The following is a 23,906-nucleotide window of genomic DNA, read 5'->3' on the forward strand; positions in this document are numbered from 1 at the left end:
AACATTTTATTCTTGCACCTTTACCACTAAGTGAGTAACATCCTGTTAAAGCTGACTTTTAAACTTTTTTGATTAATAAAAGGGAGTTTTCAAATTTACTCATTGTTTCGCTTCTAGCTTACCTAGAAGGAAGAAATTAACATTTTTATGATTGGAATTCATGCCTGTATAGGGTGTTAAAATTATATCCCCAGGCCTTCACCAGAAAGTGAGTAAGAGTCTGTCAAAGTTGACTTTTACATCAGTTTTTAAATTTGCTCATTGCTCCGCTTTGAGATTAAGTAGAAGGAAGAAATTTAATTTTTTATGATTGGGATTCATGCCTGTACGAAGTGATAACATTTTATCCTCGTACTTTCACCAGAAAGTGAGTAACAGCCTGTCAAAGCTGACTTACATTTCTTAATAATAAATAGGAATTTTCAATTTTTTTTAAATTTCTTCTTTTGAATCATAAAGGGCGCGTACATTAGATATAACTTTTTTATTTTGTGGACATGATTGTATACTTACCAACATTTTTGATAGCCGATAACACATAAGATTTCAGGATTTTTGCTGCGCATTCTACTGGTTCTTCTGAAATAGGTTCATCCTCTTCAGACAACAAATAAATATTAATCCTAAAGTGGAATTTCAACAATGCATTTTTTAAATTCGTATTTTATCTTATAATTAACAATTTGAGTTAGTTTTCCGCTTTCACCCTTTCATTAAGGATGTAAAAAAAATATCCGCCATAAAATCCTAACCTAAAACCGCGGCTCACCTTAATAAATCCGATTGTACACTTTAAAATACTTTCAAGGAAATATTTTAAAACTTGTTTAGTACCCTAGAAGACCTTCTTTTTATTTAGATATTAAATAATATAATTAATAGCACAATCACTTCTTCACCACGTGTTTTAATGCAAAAAGTCTACACTTTAAATTTATTAAATCAAAAAGTCGTAATTATTATTTAATGTTAAAATAGATTGCTACAAGTCGTACACTAAAAGCCTTTGCTTTAAATATATGGGACAAGTTGACTTAAAATAAATCATACATTTGGACTATGTGTGCTGAAAACATATTACATTACATTACTAAGAGAAAACCTTAGACTTGACTTAGTATTAGATGCAAATTTGGTAGTTAGACGATAGATAGGACTTTTTAAAGAGATCTTCGCACCTGTTGTCGTACCTAGAACGGCAGTATTCTTATTACAATCATTTTACAGTCCAGATGGTGACTTGTTGGTTTCCCAAAGTGGTGAACCTGATTATTTGATAACAGTATGGGACTGGCGGAACCATTCGATTTTACTCAGAACAAAGTCCTATGTGAACGACGTTTTCAGGGTGAAATTTTCCCCATATGTTGCCGGAGAGATCACTACTTGTGGCAAGTCCCTAAGATCTAATATTGCGGCACAAACCTAATGGTTGTTGTTACAGGAATTGCCCACATCAAATTCTGGAAAATGGCCTCCACATTTACCGGCTTGAAGCTGAAGGGTGAACTGGGACGTTTTGGCAAAACCGAATACTCGGATATTTTGGGTGTGTTGCCTATGCCCGATGCCAAAGTAAGACGTTCTTTGACATCGGGCATTACTGCATTACTGTTAAAAAAATGTTTAGGTGGTATCTGGTTGTTCGTGGGGCAACATCCTCGTATGGGACGACGGTCTCATTACCTTTGAAGTATTCAGATCACTGAGAAGAAAATGCCACGACGCCCCAATAGTTCAATTTAATTATTTAGAAGGGGAACTGTGGACGGTCAGTTGATTCAAGCAAATCAATGCAAAAATGATGAGTTTTTCTAGGTGTCCATGGACGGTCACGTAAAAGTGTGGTGGTTTGAAAAAATCGACCAGGCAGACCCTCCCGACGACGACAGGGTCATTCTGGTAGATCCCACATATGACTTTTACACCCCCGGAGTTAAACTTATGTCAACCGAAAAAAGGAAACCGGGAGATTCTAGTGATACCTTTTGGTACGCTCAGGTACGGTAATCCCTCTCCTTATTGTTTGCTAGATGTCCACTCGAGAAATCAGCTGAAATTCCCGCTTTTAGGATGGTAACGGAGGCATTTGGCTGATAGACCTGAATACCGAAGAAGAACCGCAACCGTCTGAGCAACTATTTGTATGCCACGGCGGGAAAATCACCGGTTTAGCCACTTGTCCGTTCGCCACCTACGTTGCCACCCTGGGTGAACTTGGCACCTTTTACCTGTACAATTATGTGACAAAGAGACGGGTGCTTGACCACAAGTTTCCCGCCGGAGGCGTTTCTTTGCTCTGGATACCACTCGAGGTACTATTATCGAGTTAAACGCAGTCAAAAGTCAAATAACTTTATTTACAGATTGATCAAACCGGGGAGTTACTGCTTGCGGGGTTTTCCGACGGGCAAGTTCGGGTGCTCTGCATCAATATCCCCGATAATTACACGGATTCCGATATAACTTTGAATATCCCGCAGGTTATTTTCGACAGAAAATAGTTTATAAAAGAGCTGACTGTATTTTTTTTCTCGATTTTAGGTCATCAAACCTCACAATAAACCGGTGACCGCCATGTCCCTGAACCCACAAGGCACCATATTGGTAACGGCCGGGGAGGATTGCTCAATTTTCGTTTTTAAATTAAATATACCCGATCACCATCAGCTGCTCGTGCCTATAGGATATTTCAATACTTCCGATATCGTTACTTGTATCGCTTGGCACCCCCATATTGTAGGTCTTTATTTAACTGTCAGCAGATGACATTCGTGATAGTTCGGCGCGAATGTTTGCTGTCACAGTGACAATTCAGTAGCTTGCCCGCAAAACTTAAGAAGTTCACAATTTTCTGATGTTGAGTTAGGTTTAGATGGTTTAGATGTACTATAAAAGACACACTAACATCCACTAATATATGAGCGTTTCAGCAAAACTTGAGTCCCCTGTAAATTGGTCTGTGAATTTATTATTTTGTTTTAAAACTAAACAAGTCCCATATTATTCAAGCAATATATGGATTGATTTAAAGCAAAACCCAATAAGCTTAAATTAGGCTATATTTTATAAAAAGCGAAAATGAACAAGTCACAATTTACGATCATATTTAATTTTTTTTCATTCATTACTCTTGTAAACAACCACAAGAAAATTATCTTAGTGCTGATTTAAGCATAGAAAACTATATGAAATATTTATGTAGCAGCTGCAGCAACTTTTTTCTATGTTCTATGAAATCTTTGTGACCGAATTTAATTTAATTTTTTTCCAAATCCTGCTGCAGACGAATAAAATAAGGGGGCTAATATATTTTATGACCTTTTAAAAGGTAATCCTAGTAATTTAATATCATTTTGCCTTGATATGCATGTTCAAGCATGTTGAAGCAGGTTCAGCCCTTCTTAAATATATTAGAAATATTGAAGTAGGCCCAGATATTGATTTATTTATTTATTTACACCACATAAACAGATTACAAAATCCAATTATTTAGTGGGAAAAATATCATAATTACTTAAACTTAACTTAATTAATTACCTAAACTTAAAATTAACTATCCAAATACAAAACTAACGTACAATGAATAAAGATAACAATTTAATGAACTTAAACCACAAAGTTTACATTTTTAATATTTCTAATGATGCAGCTAAATATTTCACACTGGCTCTGCACAGCATTAGATACATCCCCAGCTCTGCGCAAGCGAGAAAGTTTAGAAATATTAGTTCTGGCTCTTGTTGAGTAAAAGGTAGGAGGATTTCTTGTTAAGACCATTGGAAGGTGAAAGTTTAACATTCCCAATTCGATAAAGTGGTTTACCAATTTACATAAAAACTGCAGATCAGCTGATTTACGTCGAACATTAAGCGGTCGTATGGAAAATCTGTCAAGTAAAGTTTGATGTGGAAAACCGATCTCCGGATACACTTTGTCACATTTAAACCAGAGATATTTCAAAAATTTTCGTTGGACATTTTCGATATCTTGAATATGACATTGATAAAAAGGAGACCAAATTTGCGAAGCATATTCAAGAATGGTTCTAACGAGCGAAAAATATGATTTTAACGTAAATATATTGTTAAAATGCTGTGTATTTCGAATAATAAATCCCAAGATTTTATAGCTTCGGCTCACTATATCTGCAATATGTGGAACAAAAGATAGACTGGTATCGAATGTAACCCTAAGTCCTTAAATTGCTTGATTTGCTAAGATTATTTTGTGATGGCTATGGTAGCCAAAGTAAGCACTCGCAAATCTTTTATACTTTATTATTTCGGTTACATACTGAAGCTTCAAATATTAAAAATATACATCTGCATTTTCCAGTGCGTGGACATAGCTTTTTACCCCTAGATAGGGTTTTTGGAGTAGTTGAAAACTGGTTTTAAAGTTATAGAAAATTACCATGCAATATATAAGGAAGTAGGTAACTAACTGTATATTTTATACTTACATTATATACAGAGTTTTTAAATTTCAACCTGTTCATGTGTGAACCTTCGAAAGTACTGTCGGATTGATTTGTGACAAATAGTTGAAAATTAGGTTACATCAGATGGTGCATCGCCAAGCTGGCCATCGGTAATCCATATAAATTATGATACTTTCAAACATTGGTTGCCCTGCATTAGATTTTTCTAAAGGTGCGAGTAAAATAAGCCACCATACCAAATTTCATTACTCAGATATACCGGCTGGGGAATCAATCATGACGCATAGGAAAGTGTTTAAAGGCAAAATTAAGCAACGCGCATACGTTGCATTTTAACGTGTCTGATTTCTCTATTAACTCACCTACAGGTAATCATGTTAGTCAAAAGTCTATTGCTGTGAATAATTTTGCTAACACTTTTAATCTTGTTCAGTGTAATTACATCTTAAACTATAATAACAGACTATTGGATCTTGTTTTATCTAACTTCACCTGTACTGTTTCGCGTAGTGACGTGCCTTTTGTCTTGGAGGATTTGCATCACCCTGCACTGGAAATTGATTTTACTGTCTCAGGCAAACGTGTCCATAATTTTCAGCTTAATAAAAACTTATCTCATTCTTTTAATTTTAGAAAGGCCAACTTCAATTTCCTTTGTGACTCGATCCTTGAAGCTGACTGGTCTACTGTGTATTTATCCTCTAACGTTAATGATGCATGTGGAGCCCTATATGATATATTGAATGGCATATTTGCCGCACACATTCCTCTTAAGCAGCAACGTAAAAGAAGATTTCCAAAATTATTATTCTCGAGAATTGATTAAGAACATTTATAGGAAAGAAAAGGCTTTCAAGGACTTTAAAATGTACAATTCTCCATTCTTTCAAAATAAATTCCATTCTCTTAGACGCCTTATCAAACTACAAATACGCAATGAATATAAGTTGTATATATCAAACACCGAAAGAAATATTTCTTTGGACCCATCTAGCTTTTGGAATTTTATTGGTCCTAAGAAGGCTGGCACCAGGATTCCTGGTATGATGAGGCTACCCGATGACGTGGTAGTTAAAGACCCACAAGACATAGTGTTGATGCTTTGGCACTGTTCTTTGGTGAGGTATTTATACAATCAAATTTCATTAACCATTCGTCGACGTCTGATAATGTGCCCCACTTTGACATTTCCAACGTTGATTCTTCCCAGATTATTTTGGCTAGTAAGAAACTCAAAAATAAGTTAACATCTGGTGTAGACGGTGTACCTAGCTTCTTGATTAAAGATTGCATTGGTGTCCTGGCTGATCCGCTGACCTACATTTTCAACTTAATACTGTCAACAGAGCAAATTCCTGAAATTTGGAAGACTGCTAAAATAATACCTATTTTAAAAGTTGGGGACTCTGATCAAATCGTGAACTACAGGCCAATCTCATTACTCTGTAACTATATGGTTTGGAGGATTGTGTTTTTCTTCAGAACTGTTTAAATACATTGGAGGTATGGTGCGCTGTTAACAGGTTAGGCTTGAATGCGGCTAAAAGTAGTGTGGTCAGTTACTCTAGATCAAAAACACCCTTAAATTTTAATTACTTTATTAATGATACTATTTTGAGTAGATTAGAGCAAATTACTGATCACCTTTGACTCTGAATTTACATTCGTTCCACACTTCAACAACATAGTCAAGTCAGCCCTGAGAAGGCTTGGGTTCATAATTAGAAGTTCTCAAAGTTTTACTTTGGAATCTACATTAAGACTGCTTTTCTGTTGCTTGGTGAGATAAAAACTGGAGTTTGGCTGCATTATATGGAACCCGCTCTATCAGAACCATGTTGGTCTCCTTGAATCTGTTCAGCGTAGATTTGCTAGATAAGTTTTTAGCCTTCAGGCAAGATGGCATATATCCGGTAAGAGGGTTTGATCATCGGCAACTATTAAAACGCTTCAATCTACATCCATTACATCTCAGAAGAATGATCTCCTCTGTAAAATTCCTGCATGGGTTACTGAATGGATTCATTGATAGTCCTGTACTTCTTTTTGGTGTACGTTTTATGGTGTCTAGGCTTAATGCTAGACAACCCCTAACATTCTTTCTGCCAAGGCCTCATACTAACATCCTGTTGAAATCGCCACTATATACAATATGCGCTATATTTAATCGGATCTGTCACATGTGCGATATACATTTCTCTCCGGTTCATGTGATTGTCGATATCTTGGTGGATCATTACTTTTGGGATTAAGACCCATGTGTTTAAGTTATCATTAGGAGGTATATTGCAGTTAATTTAATTTTGTTGAATATGTGATTATCTTATTGTTAAACTTTTATAATTGGGTTTTTATATCATATTAATAGTTATTTGTTCTAATTTTTTGGATAACTTTTGAGATTGTGACTTTTGACTTTTTTCTTTTCTTTTCATTCTTTTAGGTTTGTTTGTGTGTGTTTTTTTTAACTATGTTTCCTATTATTGGGAAAGTTGCCTGTTGGACATAAAGGCTTATTATTATTATGCTAATATTCGGAAGTTTGAAACATAATTTAATAAACGAGGAACAACCTCTACAAATTTCCAGTTGCCTAAAATGCCTTAAGCAAATGTTTGAAAAACTCTACTTTTAGACATTTGGGAGAAAATTAAGAAGAAGATTTGGACTTAGATTGGTACAAGAATTTACTGGAAAATACCCATTCTAATAGCAATAATAAAGTGCTAAAATCAGATACCGAATTAGACCTGATGAAAGATAACGAAGAAGGTGACTGCCTTGATCATGAACAAGCAATACATATTCAGTCTTGTTGTGCCCTAATTTTTTCTAAATAAAATAAATTTTGTACCTTTGTTTCACTGTCTTTACCGACAAATAGCAAATTTCTTTCAAAATATTACAAGTCCTTAGTCCTGTTGCTGCAAAAAGTCCGAACTTTTTTGAAAATGTTTGTTATTCCCCAAAAGTATGTGACATAGTAGTTTGATTTTTTTATTAATAAAAAATTAAATTTCCTTTAAAATCGATATAACCTCGATGCGAACTATTCAGTTTCTATAAAATGTAGCGCAAGAGGTTTAAAGTTAAATTTTGCGAGCAAGCTCTTGAATTACCCTTATGAAGTTGTGACATATTCGTAGATCAACGAGGTACTCGTGGGCTGTATCCATGGAGAAATGATGCAAATTGAATTGCCCTCCGAAGAGCAGTCCTATACTAGCATTTCGTTTAATTTATATTTGACCGCCCGATATAACGTCTTCAAGTCGTACAAGTCGCAGATCAAGAGGGACATAAAAATACGCGAAATCGAGGAGAGGAAAGAGAAAAAGGTGGCGAAAAAGAGAATCGAAATGGAACAGATAAAGAAAGAGAATCCGGGCCTGGAGATTGACGAAGAGACGTTTCTAGGTTGGTTTTAAGTGGAAACACGTCACGTCACGCTTGGGGGGTTTTTCGTGTTTTTATTTTAGCCGACTCGGAAAGCGAAGAAGTACTGGAACCGCTCTTCTTCCCGGAGGTGCCCAACGCGATCATTTGGCTCAAGTACACCACTAGGGACACCATATGGTTATCGATGGCCGGGTAATTTCTCTTAAATTTTCACCATTTAAACCAATTGTCCCAATTTTTTTTCAGTTATGACGCGGGATACATTTACGAGTACCATATCGATCAAAAAGACGACGTTCCTGTATATTTTCGGCAGTTGGACGGCGCAAATGACATGGAAGTGAACACCTATATTTATACGTAAGTGGATTACTTATGAATCGAGCCTTAGATAGCGAAATTTTGCAAGGCATATCACAGAAGGCGACCTCTATAAGAGGCGTCGCATTTAAATTCATTAGCCAATCACGTTGGTGAACGGCCTGGTTAATTCGGCGCCAAATTTGAATTTTACACAAGGGCGGGAAGTTTAAAAAAGGTTTTTGGTTAATTAATAATGGTTTAGGTACAATAATCTCTTGAACAGTAGGGTTCCAGCTTTACTAACAAATTGCAGCCTTAAACCCTCCAACTGATACAATTCTTTTTATGTGTTCTGGTAGAGAGTTAAATAGTTTATATATGCATAATGTGGAGATTTTTTAGCAATATATTCAAAGTTAGCAAACTATTCAAATACCTTAACAATTAGAATTTAACTTTATTTGCTGGTTTATATGGTATGACCAGTGGAAGGTGTTGATTTATCATCTTGGCATTTTCGCTTACATTTAAATCATTATTGCCAAATTCCATATTTAATAGTAATGAAACAAACTCTAAGTCACAGCTCTCAAATTTATTAAAATAAAAGTCAAAGGATTTCACACGTGTTTCGCCCAGACTATATGCATCATCAGATCCACTGTAAAAAGAAACTGAAACAACAAGCTTTATATAAACTTACCAACTAAACCTAATTTACACTAAAATTACAAGGTAGTAACTTCCTACCTTGTGCTTTTTTTTAAAAGAAAGTTTTGGTCTCATTTTTTTTTAATATGTCCCGAAGGTTACATGTTTCGCTTAAAAAAGCATCATCAGACCTTATAAATTAGTAATATAACTCACAAGATGACCTGCTTAGTATACTGATGATACTTTTTTAAGCGAAATATGTAACCTTCGGGACATGGTTAGGTTTAAAGGCAAATATCAAAAAATTAAGAACATATAAAAAATACAAAAAAATTAAATAAGATTTACCGAGTGTAGGAATCTTGTGATTTTAGTGTAAATAAGGTTTAGTTGGTAAGTTTTTATAAAGCTTATTGTTGCTGTATCTTTTTACAGTGGATCTGATGATGCCTATTATGGGCGAAACACGTGTAATCCATTGACTTTTATTTTAATACATTTGAGACCTGTGACTTAGAGTTTGTTTCATGTTACTTCTCCCAATAACCTTAGAAAATCAGGGCAAAAGTGACATTTGGTTTGCCTGCACCTTTAAAGAGAGGTGTCACAAGGGAAACCTTAAGATTACTTGGAAATGTTGCAGTATCAAAAGAAACATTTATAACATGAGCCCTGAACTCAGTCAGGTAAACTCTGATGGTAATAATAAAACTCCCTCCATTTTTTAAAGCATTGATTTAAAAGGGTTGTTAGTGACATAGGACAGGACATTATTGATTTCATCTATTCCAATGTCAAATTTTTATCAATATTAAGGCCCCACTTTTCAGGCATAACGGTGAATATTTAATATTCGCGATGCAAGACGGCAGTATACGGGTCAATAAAGTTAATCCCGAGGACTACACTGATCTGAGCGATTATTTTACGGTAATAATGCATACTTAAAGCGAATTGTCGAAAACCTTATTTTCTCATTTAGATTTCGATGCACGATAATCAAAACGGTTTCGTGCCGATGCTGTGCTTCAGCTACGACGAAAAATACTTATTTAGCTGCGGCCACGACGGAAACATTTTCGCCTACCGGTTTTCCCCCAAAGAATACCAGTACCGTAGGCCGATGTTTAGGCAAAAAAGGGACGACCACCTCTGTAGCTCGGCACACGGTAAAAGCACGTTTTCCCTACAAAGTGACTTAGTTTGAAAGAACACCTGCGGATTTTAGACGTGGACACTGTGACCAAACTCAGCTTGGAAGAGGTGAAACTGAAGGCCGAAGACGATCGGATTCAGAAGCTGGCCAACGAGCATAAAAATAAAATCAGAGAGATCTTAAAGAATCTGAAAGAGCGATACAAGAAGTTGATGGTGAGGAACTCCAAGCTGTTGCCAAGTCAGGTAAGAACCTGTACCATATATACTGCAGGTCTGGAAATTTCAGATCAGGAAATAATCTGTTATTTGTTTGCTCCAGATTATTCCTAGAGAAGAACTAGAGCCGGACCAGAGGGTGGCGGACCACGTAAACAAAATGTTCGCGGACAAGGTGGAAATTGTCCGTAAAAAACTCGCCTACGACGTGGAAAAATCGAAAATTCTAGTCACGAAACTGCAAAAGTGAGATGCATGCACCCCTTTTACGGTACAATTAAATCAACAGAAGCCCCTAGTTATTTTCTAGGTTCTTGCGACAGACACCCGGTCAAGGTTAAGGGGATTAACAACCCCGAGTGCGAAATTCTGACCGTCCGACAACCGAAAACTCCGCCATGCTTCGACGATATGTTGCGACTAGTCGAACAAAAACTGAAAGAGGAATCTGGCAAAGGCAGGTAAGTACCTATATGACTTCAATAAAAAACGTACGCAATATGAAACCGTTTGTCTGTCCATGCAAGCACTTTAAAACGAATAAGGAGGCAGTAAGTCGATATTTTTACCAGAATATAATTTCAAGGGTCTTTAAAGGTGTAACTTTATATAAAGGAGCGGTTTATTATAGGCCCCCGGAAAGGGTGCAGCAGACCCAAAAACCGATGATCAGCAAACTGGACAAGAGCGAGTCCCCGCTGGAATTCTTCATGTTGAGTTTGTCTCCGTCGGTTTTGGAGTTTCGGTTGGGGCCCAAGCTGACGCGACTGTTAAAAAAGTACCGAAAAAGACGAATAAAGTGGAAACAAAGGACCAAGGAGGTAAGTATAAAAATGGCTTTTAAAAATCAAACTCCAAATGGCTTTTTAAAATCAATAAAGTGTATTATATTCCGTTCCTAAATAATTATTCCAATAAAAATTTTAACCTTATATCTTAAAGCGTTTACATAAACATATCGTCGTAACCGGGTGGGGGGAAATCGTCGTTGTCGGGTCTCTGAGGCCCCCTTGGCCGTGGCAGTCCTTCCGGGGGTCTAAAGGGGTCAAAACGTGCCCCAGGTGGTAATGACCCAGGGGCTATACCTGGATTAGTACCTGGACCTGAAAATTATTGAATTATAGTAGAATGGCCTAGGTAACCACAACTAGGGTTATGCTGGTTTTTGACGACAAACTTTTACCAAATTTATTGTACTGATTTAATATAGATGTGAGTGGCTTCTAAAGTAAAAATAACATGTTTCAAGTTGACATAGAGAATGATTGCGTTGCTCCTATGTTACTTACCTATTTCTCTTCCAATTGTCCAATTTGCAAAAATATAAAACATTTTACAAGAGAAGAAAAACCTATATTAAACATTGAGCGCCTATTTGGTAAAATAGCTGGTCGCATTACTTCATGTCAACATGGCCAAAAAAATCAACTTTCACTAATCTTGCCTCATTCTGTTAATATGAAGCTATTAACAGAAAATCCCAGGTTGATGTTATCTATATACAGATATGGAGAAAGCATGTGATAGAGTAAGACAGTGTGCATATCTGAAATCTTTGTCAGACTTAGATGTATCTCCTTCTATTACTTGCCGAATTCACTGATATCTCAAATGTAGGTTTCAATATGCCGAAATTAAAATTTCCTTCAGATTCAGTCAGAGAATGATTGCAAGATGAATTTTGCGAGCAGGTGCGAATTAAATAGCTTCAGATTAAATGTCAGTAAGTGCGCTTGTATTTCGTTCACCCTTAATAGTAATCCTATAAATTTTAATTACACCTTAAAGAGATCTAGGAGTAATTTTTGACCCAACTCTTTCATTTTCTAAACACATTTTACCTAAAGTAGAAAATGCCCAAAAGAGCTAAATGTTGAAGTGAGTCTCCATCTTTTTGATAGCTTAATTTAGCCAATCTTGGAATATGGGTCCATTATTTGGTACCCCTCGTACAGTATCTGGATGGCAATGGTTGAAGGAGTTCAGAGCAGGTTTTTGAAGTGAATGTATTTTAGAAATTTTGGTATATATCCCCAGAGAGGTGAAGAAGGATAATATTTTGTTGCAGGTCTTAGATGGACTGTCTAGTAAGAGAAGAATTCAAATATTTTTTATGTACTTTTCAAAATACCAAAAAACAAAATGGAATATCCTAAGATTCTTAGTTTTTTTGCTCATATGCTGATAACTACCTCCGACCATAAATAATGACTCCTTAATTCCGCCTTTCCATCAACTCTCCAGATCAAGAACTGGGGTTTCACACTATGGAGTGAAGCCTCTGTAAGGGTTCTGCAACTTTTTATATTCAGAAATAAAGTTAAAGATTTCTTTATTAACAACCCTTTTTACTCATATGAAAAATTTCTTCATTCCACTGTGGCTTTTTAGGAGTATTGTGTTCTTCATGTTTATATTGTATTTCTGTTCAAGCTGCTTTGTATTTGTTAGTTTTACTTAGTGCTTAATGCTTGATCCTTGATGTATTTTTTCTTTAATTATGGATTATCTAATCTTATTATACAGTTATTGGATAGGTTTTATTTTATTATTGTCATTTTAATTGTAATACTTTTTGACTTGTATAAGAGTTTGTACTTTTTGGCAGGAATAAATAAACAAATAAATAGACAAGTAGCTTTTCAGCCACATATATAGGGGATCTGTAAGGCTGTATTTGCTTAACAAAATAGCCTGAATTCCATATACACTGCATGTGCATGACAACCCTCCTCAAAAGATTGGATAATAAAATTAGTAAAAGTGAGTCATTAACCACATCAACATGACACAGCAAAAACCGATGAACAATCCTCTCAAAAAGCTTTGGGATAGACTAAGGATAATTTCTGGTCTATAATTCTTAACCTGAATGTTTTCACCAGACTTGGAAATGGGCGTAATAAGGCTTGATTTCCAAAAATCGGGGAAAATACCTTTTTCTTTACAGATAACTTAAATAATATAAACAAAGGTTTGGAGATAATAAAACCGCAATGTTTTAAGAAGATAGGAGGCAACCCATTGGGGTCAGGATTCTTGAAACTTTCAATGTACTGAATAAATTTGAGAGATTGTTATGCCAAACTGTGAAACATTCAAATTTGAACTTGATTTACAGAGTTTGAATTGTTAGTTAACAGGAAAATATTTAGAGAACAGATTGACTATACATTAAAAAATTTACCTGGTAAGCCTGTAGGTGGTTGAAACAACATTCCGCCACCACCCAATCCGGGGCCAATCCTAGGCCCCACCCTTAATGGATCAATTCCGAAAGGATCCAAGTCAGAACGCCCATAATCATAAGGGTTCTATTAAATAAATTTCTAGGTTATACCTTAAAAAAAAAAAGAATTGTTTATTTAGTCTTACCAGAGGCTGTACGGGAGATATTGGTGCGGAACCTCCGGGTACACGTGGGGGCTCATACAAAGGATCTGGGACATTGCTTCTTGAAGCGGGCGGATCAGTTTGACTCGACACGTTCTTGCTCTTTGTCGACACCACCACTTTATCGATTAAGTCCTCTTTGATCCGGTCCACGAGACTTTTATAATCGGGTATTATTTCCTCCAGGGTGCCGGTTTTCTGGGCTACTTGGCGTAAATTAAACTGTACCGAACTGACAGTGCGTTCATCAATACGGATTAAATTAATGATGACCCCATCGTCCAAACTTGTTGCATTTAAATTGTACAGTCTGCCTTGGTACAAGTATCTGATGGTGTAGTCGTCGTTCCAGCCTTTCGGTAAGGTCTCGCTCTTCGGCTCGGTACCGTCGATGGTTTTACTCTCCCCTAGACCGATACATTTGAACCCGTTTGAGACCAACACCAAATGGGTGAGGCAAACCAGGATGTCTCTGTTGTTTTTGATGTCGTTTTGTACGCTCCCATATAAAAGATCCCAGCCGAAGAGGCTGGTCGCCATGATTGAGAGATATTCACTGGGAATTTATCGAAATTTTTGTTTGAAAATAAACGTTTGTCATCGTCAACTTCGAGGTTAGGTTTGTTTGTTTATTTGTTAAACGTCAACTGTCACTCTTCTTCTTGTTTTGGAGGGAAACTGATGTGCACCGAGAGATGGCGCCTTTTATATTTTCAGTGGGAAGATTTTTTGGCGCGTAAACCAGTTCCTGGCAAAAATCACCCTGACGATGAAAAATTCCTGAAGGAAGCTAAAGAGTCCTTTGGCGATTATAAATTGAAAGAGAGTCCCACGTATAAGGTCGCTTTGGAGGATCGGGAAACTACGGTGAAACATTACAAGAAATTATTGGAGACGCGTCTGAAGGTGAATGATAATTATTTAGAAAAAAAGAAACGCGTTAATATTTGTGCAATTTTTAGCAATTCACTATTCGGCACGAGTTTATCGAAAAAGTCTATGATATTCGAGACTACAAATATAAACTCCTCGATATTTTAAAGAAAAAACAAATGAGGGTGGATGAAATTAACTCGGAGTTACCCGAGGAGTTTAGGTAAGCATCACAAAAGTGACGTAATCAAACTGTAACCAGAACCGCTTAAAATTGACTGTAGAAACGCCCAAACGATTTTGACGTAAAAATGAAAATTCAAAATGGCGCGAGGCGGACATCTTGAAAAAGTTAAAGAAACTTTTAGCTAAAACTAATGCGTACTACTTGTAAATAGGCGAAATGGACCGCCGATACCGGAATATGACCCGAACGAGTTTCCAGAGGAAAAACTACAAGTGAAAGTGGTACTGCCGGAAACGGAGTCGGCCGATACGGAAGATTATGAAGTGATGCTGAGCACCCAACAGATCTATGTGCAGGTGTTATTTTATAATTAAAAAAAAAACTTAGGTAAGACTTATTTGTTCTTTTTTGGCCGTAGAAACCTAATCTGGATCAGTTGGAACGATTCCTGCTCTCCTCGAAAGGATATCCGAAGTTCGTCGATGGATTCTTTCAAAGTTCGATTCCGAGCGAGGAAGTAGGGAGGGTCGCGGACATGACTTACGAAGAATTGATTTCTTACCCGGAAACCGTCGACACCCCGTTCGAGGCATGCCTGAGGAGTATCAGAATGAATCGGTAGTTATTTATTTTTTTAATATATTAATTCTGAAAACGCACAAATGTCAAAAGGGCGATAACATAACCTCAAAAAAACTTCAAATTTCCGCGCGTTTTTGTACACAAACGCGATGGCGTCAGAAGGGTCGTGCGGACAGTGACAGTACACTCCATCCAACGTTGCCAAGTAGATTTTTTTTTCTGAAAAGGTCTTTTTCCAATTTATTCTTCTTGTCTTTATGAGTTGAATTTACTATTAATTATTGCAACTAATGGCAATATGGCAAGAAAACCGTTCAATCACGTTGCTGCAAATATGTCCGCCGTTAAACTTTAATAAGTATAACGCAATAAAAATGTGAATGCGACGTTGTCAACTTAACGACGATTTTTAGAGGTTCAATTGCGTCACACTTTTGGTGTCAATTTACGTCATATTTTGCAACGTTGCCAAGTTTAATTTTTTGCTTGAAAAAATGAAATATTTTAAAAATTTATTGTAATTTTGCAGTGTTGGAAACCATTACATTTCTAGAATAAAATTTCCGCGTTTTAGACACTTCAAGACATTTTAATACAAATATTGGCAACATGGCACAAAAAACGTTTATCATGTCAACTTAACGGCGATTTTTTAGAAAGTTCCAATTACCATTGGCATCTTACAATATAAGTTTAATAATTAACGAAATTATTCTGTCACGCAATTATAGGTGGCAACACTGTCAAACTTTGACAAGTATAAATGAACAAAAACTTTTGCGACGTTGCCAACTTTAAATAAAAAAAATTGTCTAGAAAGGTCCAATTACGTCACACTCCTTTTGTCATTTCCACATCATGTTTTCCAGCGTTGCCAAGTTGATTTTTTTTCTAGAAATTTATTGAATTTTGTAACAACATTGTTAATACTTGCGCTGTCAAACTTCAACACTTGAAAGTGTTACTTAACTTAAATGACTAGAGTGTTCCAATTACGTCACACCCTTGCTGTCATTTTACATAATAATTTCCAACGTTGCCAATTAATTTTTTTTCCAGAAATTTCTTGAATTTTGTGGCAACACTATCAATACCTTTGGTGTCAACTTTGACAATTATAACTAAACAAAAAATGCGACGTTGCCAATGCAAGTAATCGATCCTATTACTTCACACCCTTGGTGTCATTTTATATAGTAATTTTGTTGACGTTGCCAAGTTTTCTAGAACAATTCTGGATTTTTAGAGTTTTGTTAGCATAAAATGCGTTTAAAAATTATTGTCAAACTTTGACAGCTATTATTGAACAAGAACGTAATGCGACGTTGACGACTTATCTAAAATGTCTAGAAACGCCCAATTTAGCCCACAAAGCACAAAGGTCTAATAAATGACACGACACTTTTAATGTCAGACGTTGCCAAGTTAAATTTATTTCTTCCTAAAAATCCTTAATTATTAATTCGTATGTTGGCATAAAAAGTGCATTTACAATTCCATCGTTTTTCACGCGAATATGGTAACAAAACCGTCTTAATATGATCGCTTTGAGACGTTGCCAAGATGGCGATAATTTCGGAAAAGTCGCACCTGTGTTATTTACGCTATATACGCTTATTTCAGCATATACTTCGCGCTACGTCTAACCCTAAGCGAAATGGACGATTTAATCAACGAGTTCAATAATCGGATAATCGAGACGCGTAAAGAGAGACTCCCGATCCTAATTCGGGGGAATTTTATCGACATTTACATCGTATGCGTGAACGAGGAATTGCAGATTTTAAAAAGTAGCGAAGAACAAGAGGACAAACTCTCCCAAGCGGTCAATAATAAGCTAAGTGCGGTCCATGAACTGGAGGTAATAAAGTCTCTAAAAAGTTTACAGCTTTTTGAAGTCCCTGTTTTAGGATGTCGAGGACTATTTGAAGGCCGACAAGCTGAACCAAGAAATTAAGCTGGAAAACTTGAAAATCGAAGAGAACAAAATCCAGGAGAAGTTTAAAGTTGCGGTGGAGAACAACAAGTTCTACGATTTCCTGAAGAAGGTTTTCAAGAAGAAATACAAACCGCCCAAGGTCAAAACCGACGGTAAGAATAAGACCTCTTGATAAATGTCGGTTTTTGCACACGCGATATTTTTCAGATGAAAGTTCCTCCTCTTCGTCCTCCAGCTCTGATGAGAGCGACTATGGAGACGACACGGGCAGCATCGACTCCAGAGATTTTGGTTTCATTAAACAGGATTTGAACGTTTGTCCCAAGGGATGCGATCCTGTATTATATAATTTCACCGTTGATTTAAGATCGAAAAGGTATTAGTGATCATAAAATTTCAGTAGATGTAGATACGTTCCGGAAATTTCAAATTCAAGTTAAGTTGCTTCAATCGCTTGAAGGAGGTGAAACATTAAGTCGAAATACTTGTGGTTGATTTGTTCTCAAACGTTTGTTAGCCAACGTATCCATTCTATCTACTCCTGTGTCAGGAAGGTTTCATAGAGCTTCTTGTGAGTTGGTGACCTAAGATTGTGAAAAAATTATCAATTTCTCAAGGAATCTATTTGTTTCTACAAGATTAATTGAGAGCGAAGTCTGATGATGTAATGACGTCCGAAACGTTGGGCTATTCCAAGATTTTTATGCTTGAAACATTTATTTAGCTAAAGTGATTTCAGTAATTTGTTTTTTTTTTGCAAAATTTCCATTTTTTTAAAATAATGTCAAAGATATTTGAGGCTCTTAACTAAGAGTTTCACTCAAAGTTGAGGCCTTTCAGGGTAAATATTTTAAGGTATTTAGCATTTTTGTACCTAAAGAACTTTTGACAGTAGAGGCATTTTTGTAAACCAGAAAATTGGGACTTTTAAAAAAAAACGGTAAAATTTTACAATTATGCATACATTTCTTACTATATCTCTCAAACCAGCAAAGATATTGTAAAAAATCTTTCAGTCTAGTTAAGACCAATGTCTGATGATGTATTTGAAATTCGAAACGTTGTAATATCCCAACATTTTATGCCTAAAAAATTCACTTGGGTAAACTGATTTCGGTAATCGCTGTTTTTTTTTTGTAAAATTTCCATTTTTTTTTTTAAATTTTCAAAATGATTTGACGCTATTAAATAAGAATTTCACTCAAAGATGGGGCCTTTCAGGATGAATATTTTAAGGTATTAAGCATTTTTGTACCTTAAGAACTTTTGAAAGTAGAGGCATTTTTGTAAACCAGAAAATTGGGACTTTTAAGAAAAAACCCAAAAATGTTACAATTATACATGCATATCTTACTATATCTCTCAAACCAGCAAAGATATTTTAAAAAATCTTTCAGTCTAACTAAGAGCAATTTTTTCAAGATTTTGTACAGGGTGCGTCATAACTGTCCCCCTATTTTTAACCTTCCCTCGTAATGTCGTGCGGCGTCGCAGAATAGTGGGGCTTGTAACCGCCACTAAGAGCCGTATGGGAAACAGTTTTGTTTAAACATGTTTTAGTCACATAACACATAAGAATTCTTATGTGTTATGTGGTTTTAGTCTGAAGCATCATGTGGATCAACGCACAGCGCGCATTGGAAGTGTACCTCCGCGAAAATCGGTTATTGCTGCGCAACGAGCGTTCCGGATAAGGTTCCAAATTCCGCGAAATGAACGAGTCCCGGACCGAAAATCAATTGTGTTGTGGGTCAAGAACTTTAGAGAAACTGGATCTGTTATCAAAAAAGGAGGTGGTTGGCCACGGACAGCTCGGACACCCGAAAACTTTGAGATCGTGATGCACGGAGACACGCAGCTGCCCTTCGTTTATCTGACCGCACTGTGCGAAGAATTCTTCACAAGGATCTTCGTTTTCATCGATACAAGATGGTTCTGGCACAGGAATTATCAGAACGTGATTGGAACAATCGACGTGCTGCATGTGAAATTATGCTTCAAAATTTACTTCGGGGCGCAGTTTTTTTTTGTGACGTAGTTTATTTTTACTTGTCTGGCTGGATAAACAAGCAAAACTTTCGGTATTGGGCCGCTGATAATCCGAGAGAGATACACGAGAAGCCTCTACATAGTGAGAAAGTGACAGTTTGGTGCGCCGTGTCTGAAATGGGCATAATCGGCCCTTACTTCTTTGAAGAAGAAAATCACGCTGTTACTGTTTCAATTTGGAACGCTATATAGCGATGATCGATCTCGACAATTTTTTCGCCCGAGCCTTTGCAGGACTCAATGTGCAAGATGCCTGGTTTCAGCAAGATGGGGCAACGGCTCACACATCTCGAGCTTCAATGCAAGTATTGAGAGAAATTTTCCCCGGACGTTTGCTCTCTTTGAGAGGCGATATTTCTTAGCCTGCACGCTCGCCCGACCTAACGCCCTGCGACTTCTTTCTGTGGGGTTACCTAAAGTCTTCAAACATCGTCCAACGACTATTAGACAACTAAAGGATGCAATCCGCCAGGAAATTCGCAGAATACTCCAAGAAATGCTTGCAAGAGTTATACGAAACTTCAGAAGTCGCTTGCACCAGTGCTTCGATAATAGTGGACGGCACTTGCCAGATATACTCTTCAAGACCACATAGGACAAAAATGTTTTAGTTGTACTTTTAAAATAAAAAAATAAAATCTTTGTATTTCAAATAACATTTTTTTTATTATGCCTTAAAAACAGAGAGACAATTATGCCGCACCCTGTATTTGACATCCGAAACGTTGCGATATCTCAAAATTTGTAATTATCCCAAAATTCACATACCTGCCTCACGTTATTGTAATACTCAACTCTTACGCCGATTTCTTCAGCACCATTCTTTAAAATGTCCAAACCTTTCTTAAAATATTATCTATTGTAGAACGTTGGCTAGAAACAAACGTGATTTTCTTCTAGAAATTGACCAATTTAACCACAAAAAACACCGCTTCTAATTAAATTCGAATGCCTGAAAGTAAAAATTTAAGTCATTTAGTAGTGTAAAACCAATTTTAAACTAATAAGGGTTATCCAGGAAACCTCTTTAAGCTATAATATTTTAGACACGAACTGGAACAAACCGAGCGAGAAGAACAACGAATCCTGGAACTGACCAAGAAGGAAATCGAAGTGGCCCAAAGAAAAATGGTGATTTTGAGCCGTAATTACGACCAGGAAAGAGAAAAACTGGAACAGTTCAGAGTAAGTTACTGCGTTCTTTTTGGGGGAATAATCTCGGTTTTATACAATTTATTCATTACAGAGGGAGAAGCAAACTAAACTGAATACAGTGAAATGCACGATCGTGCTAACTCTGGACCAGATTTACTGCGAAACCGATAAAATAACCGAGGACATGCTCATATCGAACTTTCTGGTGTTCTCTCGCTCCAAGTTGACCAGCCTGTACAATCGCGTTACTCTTTTACACAACGACGCCTTAACCGAACAAGGAAAACACGAGTAAAACCATTAGGTTTCCATCAAAACAAAACCCTTAGGTTACGTTAATTTTTTTAGTACCTACCTAAAACACCTGATCCGCATGAAAAAGGACATCCTTTACATGAAACGCAAGGTAAAGTACCTCAAGAAGGAGATAGTGAGCCTGCTGAAAATCAAGTTTGGCAAAGTGGTGGATATAAACGAGCTGGAGAGCGCCGTGTTGCAGAAGAACTTCCAAAAGAGTTACGTGAACGAGTTGGAGGAGGTGGTGCTCAAAAAGCTGGTGTACGAGTTGAGAATTAAAATGACGGACGTGCGTGGGATTTATATTGATGAATTAAAACGTTGGCAGGTACATAATTAGTGATGATTTTAGAGTTTCCACTTTCTTTTGATATGTTTGGGAAGTTTTATTGATGAAAGAAGTGTAGTTTTTTTGGTTGTTTCCAGTGGGAAGTCAATGTAACTGTATCTGCTATAAGACTCGAATTTATACGAAGACTAGACTAGATAGGACTCTTAAAATAAAATGCTTTCCAGGGATTTGAAAATGATACAAATAAAAAGCCGATACACTAAATAAAAACTATCTATAAGAATTGAAAGAAGTCGTCCATATTAATATGATGAACCTGATATAAATAAATCAAAGGAGAACAACACAAAGTCTCGGTCTCAAAAATTCAATAATGTAAACAAAACCAAATAATATTACAAAAAGACCTTAAAGTAAAACAAAAAAGTATACCTCAAGAAGGTTAAAAACACGCCCGACTGGGTCAAATATAAACACACACTGAACGGTAAAATATAAGTTTAAAAAACTGACGTCACAAATATTATATAAAAAAACAATAACATAGAACTTAAATACAAGAAAATAAGGAAAAAGGAACTATCGAGATTTGAACCTACAACCTTGCAGCAAGACTGTTACTGTTTGCTGCCTTGACCGCTAGGCCACACGTACCGTTCATGCGATAGCTTGGAAAGAAAGGAGGGGACTACAAGATGTTATTAAAAATGAGTCCCGGCTCAAAATTCAACACGTCGTTAACGCAAGTTAAAACTGGACTCTTCTTCGCTCTTGTAATCTCTAGCTTCTCTAGAAGATCCAGCTTTTTGCCCTTCTGGCAGTCATGCCACTGCCACATTATTGGGGTAGGAAAAATTATGACCTGTTGGCAATAAATGATTGGCCAACGCTGACTTGGTCTCGACAATATCGGTGGCTTTAAACTTGTTCACCAGACCTAGATGTTCTTGTACCTTTGTGGAAATTTTCCTCCCGGACTGTCCCACATAAATCGTAGGGCAATCGGCACAATGCAAACTATAAACTCCCGATTTCAAAAGCGGATGTGGCTTATCCAATGGTTTAACCAGATTTCGCTTTACGGAATTAGAAGTCTTAAAGCGATTGAGATGTTAAAAGGTTTAAAGAATTTCGCCACCCCCTGGGAAATACCTCCAAAGTAAGTTAAACATATAAAATTTTTATTATTACGTTCCCTTTCCTCCTGGTGTACAATGTGGTACGAAATAGTTTGTACTTATTAAAAAACTTAAAATATACTTTTTTGAAACTTGATAGAGGGAAGTTATTGTTGATTGCAATAGACTGTATTATATTGTACTCTTTTTTAAAGGCTACATTAGAGAGAGGTAAATTAAATAATCTATAGAAGAATGAGTTAAGAGCAGCATACTTGTGTTGGCCAGGAGAAAGGGAATTAAATTGGATAATATTATCCGTAGCGGATGGTTTTCTGTACCCTTCAAAAGTTATTCTATAGTTGTACCTATAATAGTCAGAAGTAAATCCAAAAATGGTAAAGTCTTATTAACTTCTTTTTCCAAAGTAAAAATTATGTTACTATGAAGAGAATGTACGAAATTAAAAAATCCCGCCAAATCATCGTCGTTTCGTCTCCAGACTAGAAAAATGTCATCGACATACCTTTTGTATGTAATTATAAATTTAAAAAACTTACTAACCATAATTTGATTTTATAAATGGCTCATAAATACTTCGCTTAAGAAAGGTGATAGGCATGAGCCCATAGCGAGTCCTGCTGATCAAAATAGCATTATCGGGTATATTAATATTGTTTACAAAACTTGCAAATTCTATTGAATTTTTGATCGAAAATCCATTTTGAAATCCTGTTATTGTCCTGAGAGTAGTGCTAAGCCAAGAGGATGGACTGACGAAAGAAACCTCATAGGACGTCTCATAGTCTATAGGAATATCTTCTTTATGTATTTTTGGTACAGTGAGGGAGTTCTAGGGTTCATAGGGTATAGGCTGGCTTTATTGGACTCGAAATATTCGAAAGTTATGAGGCAACGGTCCAGACAGCTCTTAACTTTGTTAAAAAAAGCTAGGAGTGGGATCTTTATTTATCGAAACAAAATCATCGCCAGATAGCCTTAGTTATTACGAGATTGTGTGTTTGAATTTTATTTTTAAGGGAATTTAAATGTCTTTTGTTAAAGTTGTGTTCTATTTATCCCTTCTAAATTAAGAAAATTTATAATTCTGGCTCTAACTATGTTTTTATTAGGTATATTGTTAGATTGAATTATATTCTCAGCCTCCACTGGTAGGATTTCTTTAACATTTTTATTTATATTTTGGGTAAAATTAAATTTTAAGTTAAGGTTAAGGATATTTTCTTCCTCTTTGGTGAAAGATACATTAGTGAGGTTAAGAAAGCGTTTATGAAAAGAAAAACAGTTCTTACCCGGCCCCTCTTGTTCTTCCAAGTTTACCGCCGATCTATGATTATTTGATGTTACCAACATTTTCAGTTTCCTACTTAGTCTATTATAAGTATTTATACCAAATATTTCTACGTCATCTCTACACTTGTAATCAAAAGAAGAAAACCCTATAAAGGATAACCTGAGAGTCAAAGTAAAATATAGGTATTTCAGTTTAGAGTTAACGACATTAAGTGACTAACTTATAAGTGTAATGCAGCAAACAGTAACAGTCTTGCTGCAAGGTTGTAGGTTCAAATCTCGATAGTTCCTTTTTACTTTTTTATTATTTTCTTGTATTTAAGTTCTATGTTATTGTTTTTTATATATTTGTGACGTCAGTTTTTTAAACTTATATTTTACCATTCAGTGTGTGTGTATATTTGACCCAGTCGGGCGTGTTTTTAACCTTCTTGAGGTATACTTTAAGGTCTTTTTGTAATATTATTTGGTTTTGTTTACGTTATTTTTTAGGTCTGATGATGCTCTTAGGAGCGAAACACGTGTCACCATTC

The 23,906-nt window shown here is 36.2% G+C and overlaps 2 protein-coding genes across 2 annotated transcripts in view; one reads left to right on the top strand and one right to left on the bottom strand.

The window, feature by feature from the left end:
* Positions 1 to 23,906, top strand: part of LOC126741501 (cilia- and flagella-associated protein 44) — a 34,338-nt gene that overhangs the window by 2,290 nt on the left and 8,142 nt on the right. The window contains exons 5-30 of the mRNA XM_050447921.1: positions 1,228 to 1,391; positions 1,445 to 1,575; positions 1,631 to 1,771; positions 1,819 to 2,001; positions 2,073 to 2,315; positions 2,367 to 2,483; positions 2,545 to 2,739; positions 7,591 to 7,861; positions 7,924 to 8,035; positions 8,090 to 8,203; positions 9,631 to 9,730; positions 9,783 to 9,969; positions 10,029 to 10,201; positions 10,278 to 10,420; positions 10,474 to 10,635; positions 10,806 to 10,995; positions 14,285 to 14,473; positions 14,530 to 14,663; positions 14,839 to 14,983; positions 15,046 to 15,245; positions 16,833 to 17,070; positions 17,120 to 17,300; positions 17,356 to 17,524; positions 20,244 to 20,382; positions 20,444 to 20,643; positions 20,701 to 20,977. Coding sequence (XP_050303878.1) covers positions 1,228 to 1,391; positions 1,445 to 1,575; positions 1,631 to 1,771; positions 1,819 to 2,001; positions 2,073 to 2,315; positions 2,367 to 2,483; positions 2,545 to 2,739; positions 7,591 to 7,861; positions 7,924 to 8,035; positions 8,090 to 8,203; positions 9,631 to 9,730; positions 9,783 to 9,969; positions 10,029 to 10,201; positions 10,278 to 10,420; positions 10,474 to 10,635; positions 10,806 to 10,995; positions 14,285 to 14,473; positions 14,530 to 14,663; positions 14,839 to 14,983; positions 15,046 to 15,245; positions 16,833 to 17,070; positions 17,120 to 17,300; positions 17,356 to 17,524; positions 20,244 to 20,382; positions 20,444 to 20,643; positions 20,701 to 20,977 — 4,498 coding nt within the window. The remainder of the gene's footprint in view (positions 1 to 1,227; positions 1,392 to 1,444; positions 1,576 to 1,630; positions 1,772 to 1,818; positions 2,002 to 2,072; positions 2,316 to 2,366; positions 2,484 to 2,544; positions 2,740 to 7,590; positions 7,862 to 7,923; positions 8,036 to 8,089; positions 8,204 to 9,630; positions 9,731 to 9,782; positions 9,970 to 10,028; positions 10,202 to 10,277; positions 10,421 to 10,473; positions 10,636 to 10,805; positions 10,996 to 14,284; positions 14,474 to 14,529; positions 14,664 to 14,838; positions 14,984 to 15,045; positions 15,246 to 16,832; positions 17,071 to 17,119; positions 17,301 to 17,355; positions 17,525 to 20,243; positions 20,383 to 20,443; positions 20,644 to 20,700; positions 20,978 to 23,906) is intronic.
* LOC126741510 (proteasome inhibitor PI31 subunit) lies at positions 11,034 to 14,209 on the bottom strand. The gene is made up of 3 exons (XM_050447931.1): positions 13,550 to 14,209; positions 13,362 to 13,488; positions 11,034 to 11,277 (listed from the first exon to the last, which is right to left on the bottom strand). The coding sequence occupies exons 1-3, from the start codon at positions 14,105 to 14,107 to the stop codon at positions 11,120 to 11,122; spliced, it is 843 nt and encodes a 280-aa protein (XP_050303888.1). The 5' UTR covers positions 14,108 to 14,209; the 3' UTR covers positions 11,034 to 11,119.

The sequence above is a fragment of the Anthonomus grandis genome, chromosome 10, assembly GCF_022605725.1.
Source record: "Anthonomus grandis grandis chromosome 10, icAntGran1.3, whole genome shotgun sequence".
Classification (NCBI taxonomy): domain Eukaryota; kingdom Metazoa; phylum Arthropoda; class Insecta; order Coleoptera; family Curculionidae; genus Anthonomus; species Anthonomus grandis.

Excerpts from the sequence above, each read along its gene's own strand:
- LOC126741510 (XM_050447931.1), bottom strand. The coding sequence starts at position 14,107 with ATGGCGACCAGCCTCTTCGGCTGGGATCTTTTATATGGGAGCGTACAA. Across the intron at positions 13,489-13,549 it reads TATCTCCCGTACAGCCTCTG|AACCCTTATGATTATGGGCG; the intron begins GTAAGACTAAAT and ends TTTATTTAATAG. Across the intron at positions 11,278-13,361 it reads ACCACCTACAGGCTTACCAG|GTCCAGGTACTAATCCAGGT; the intron begins GTAAATTTTTTA and ends AATAATTTTCAG.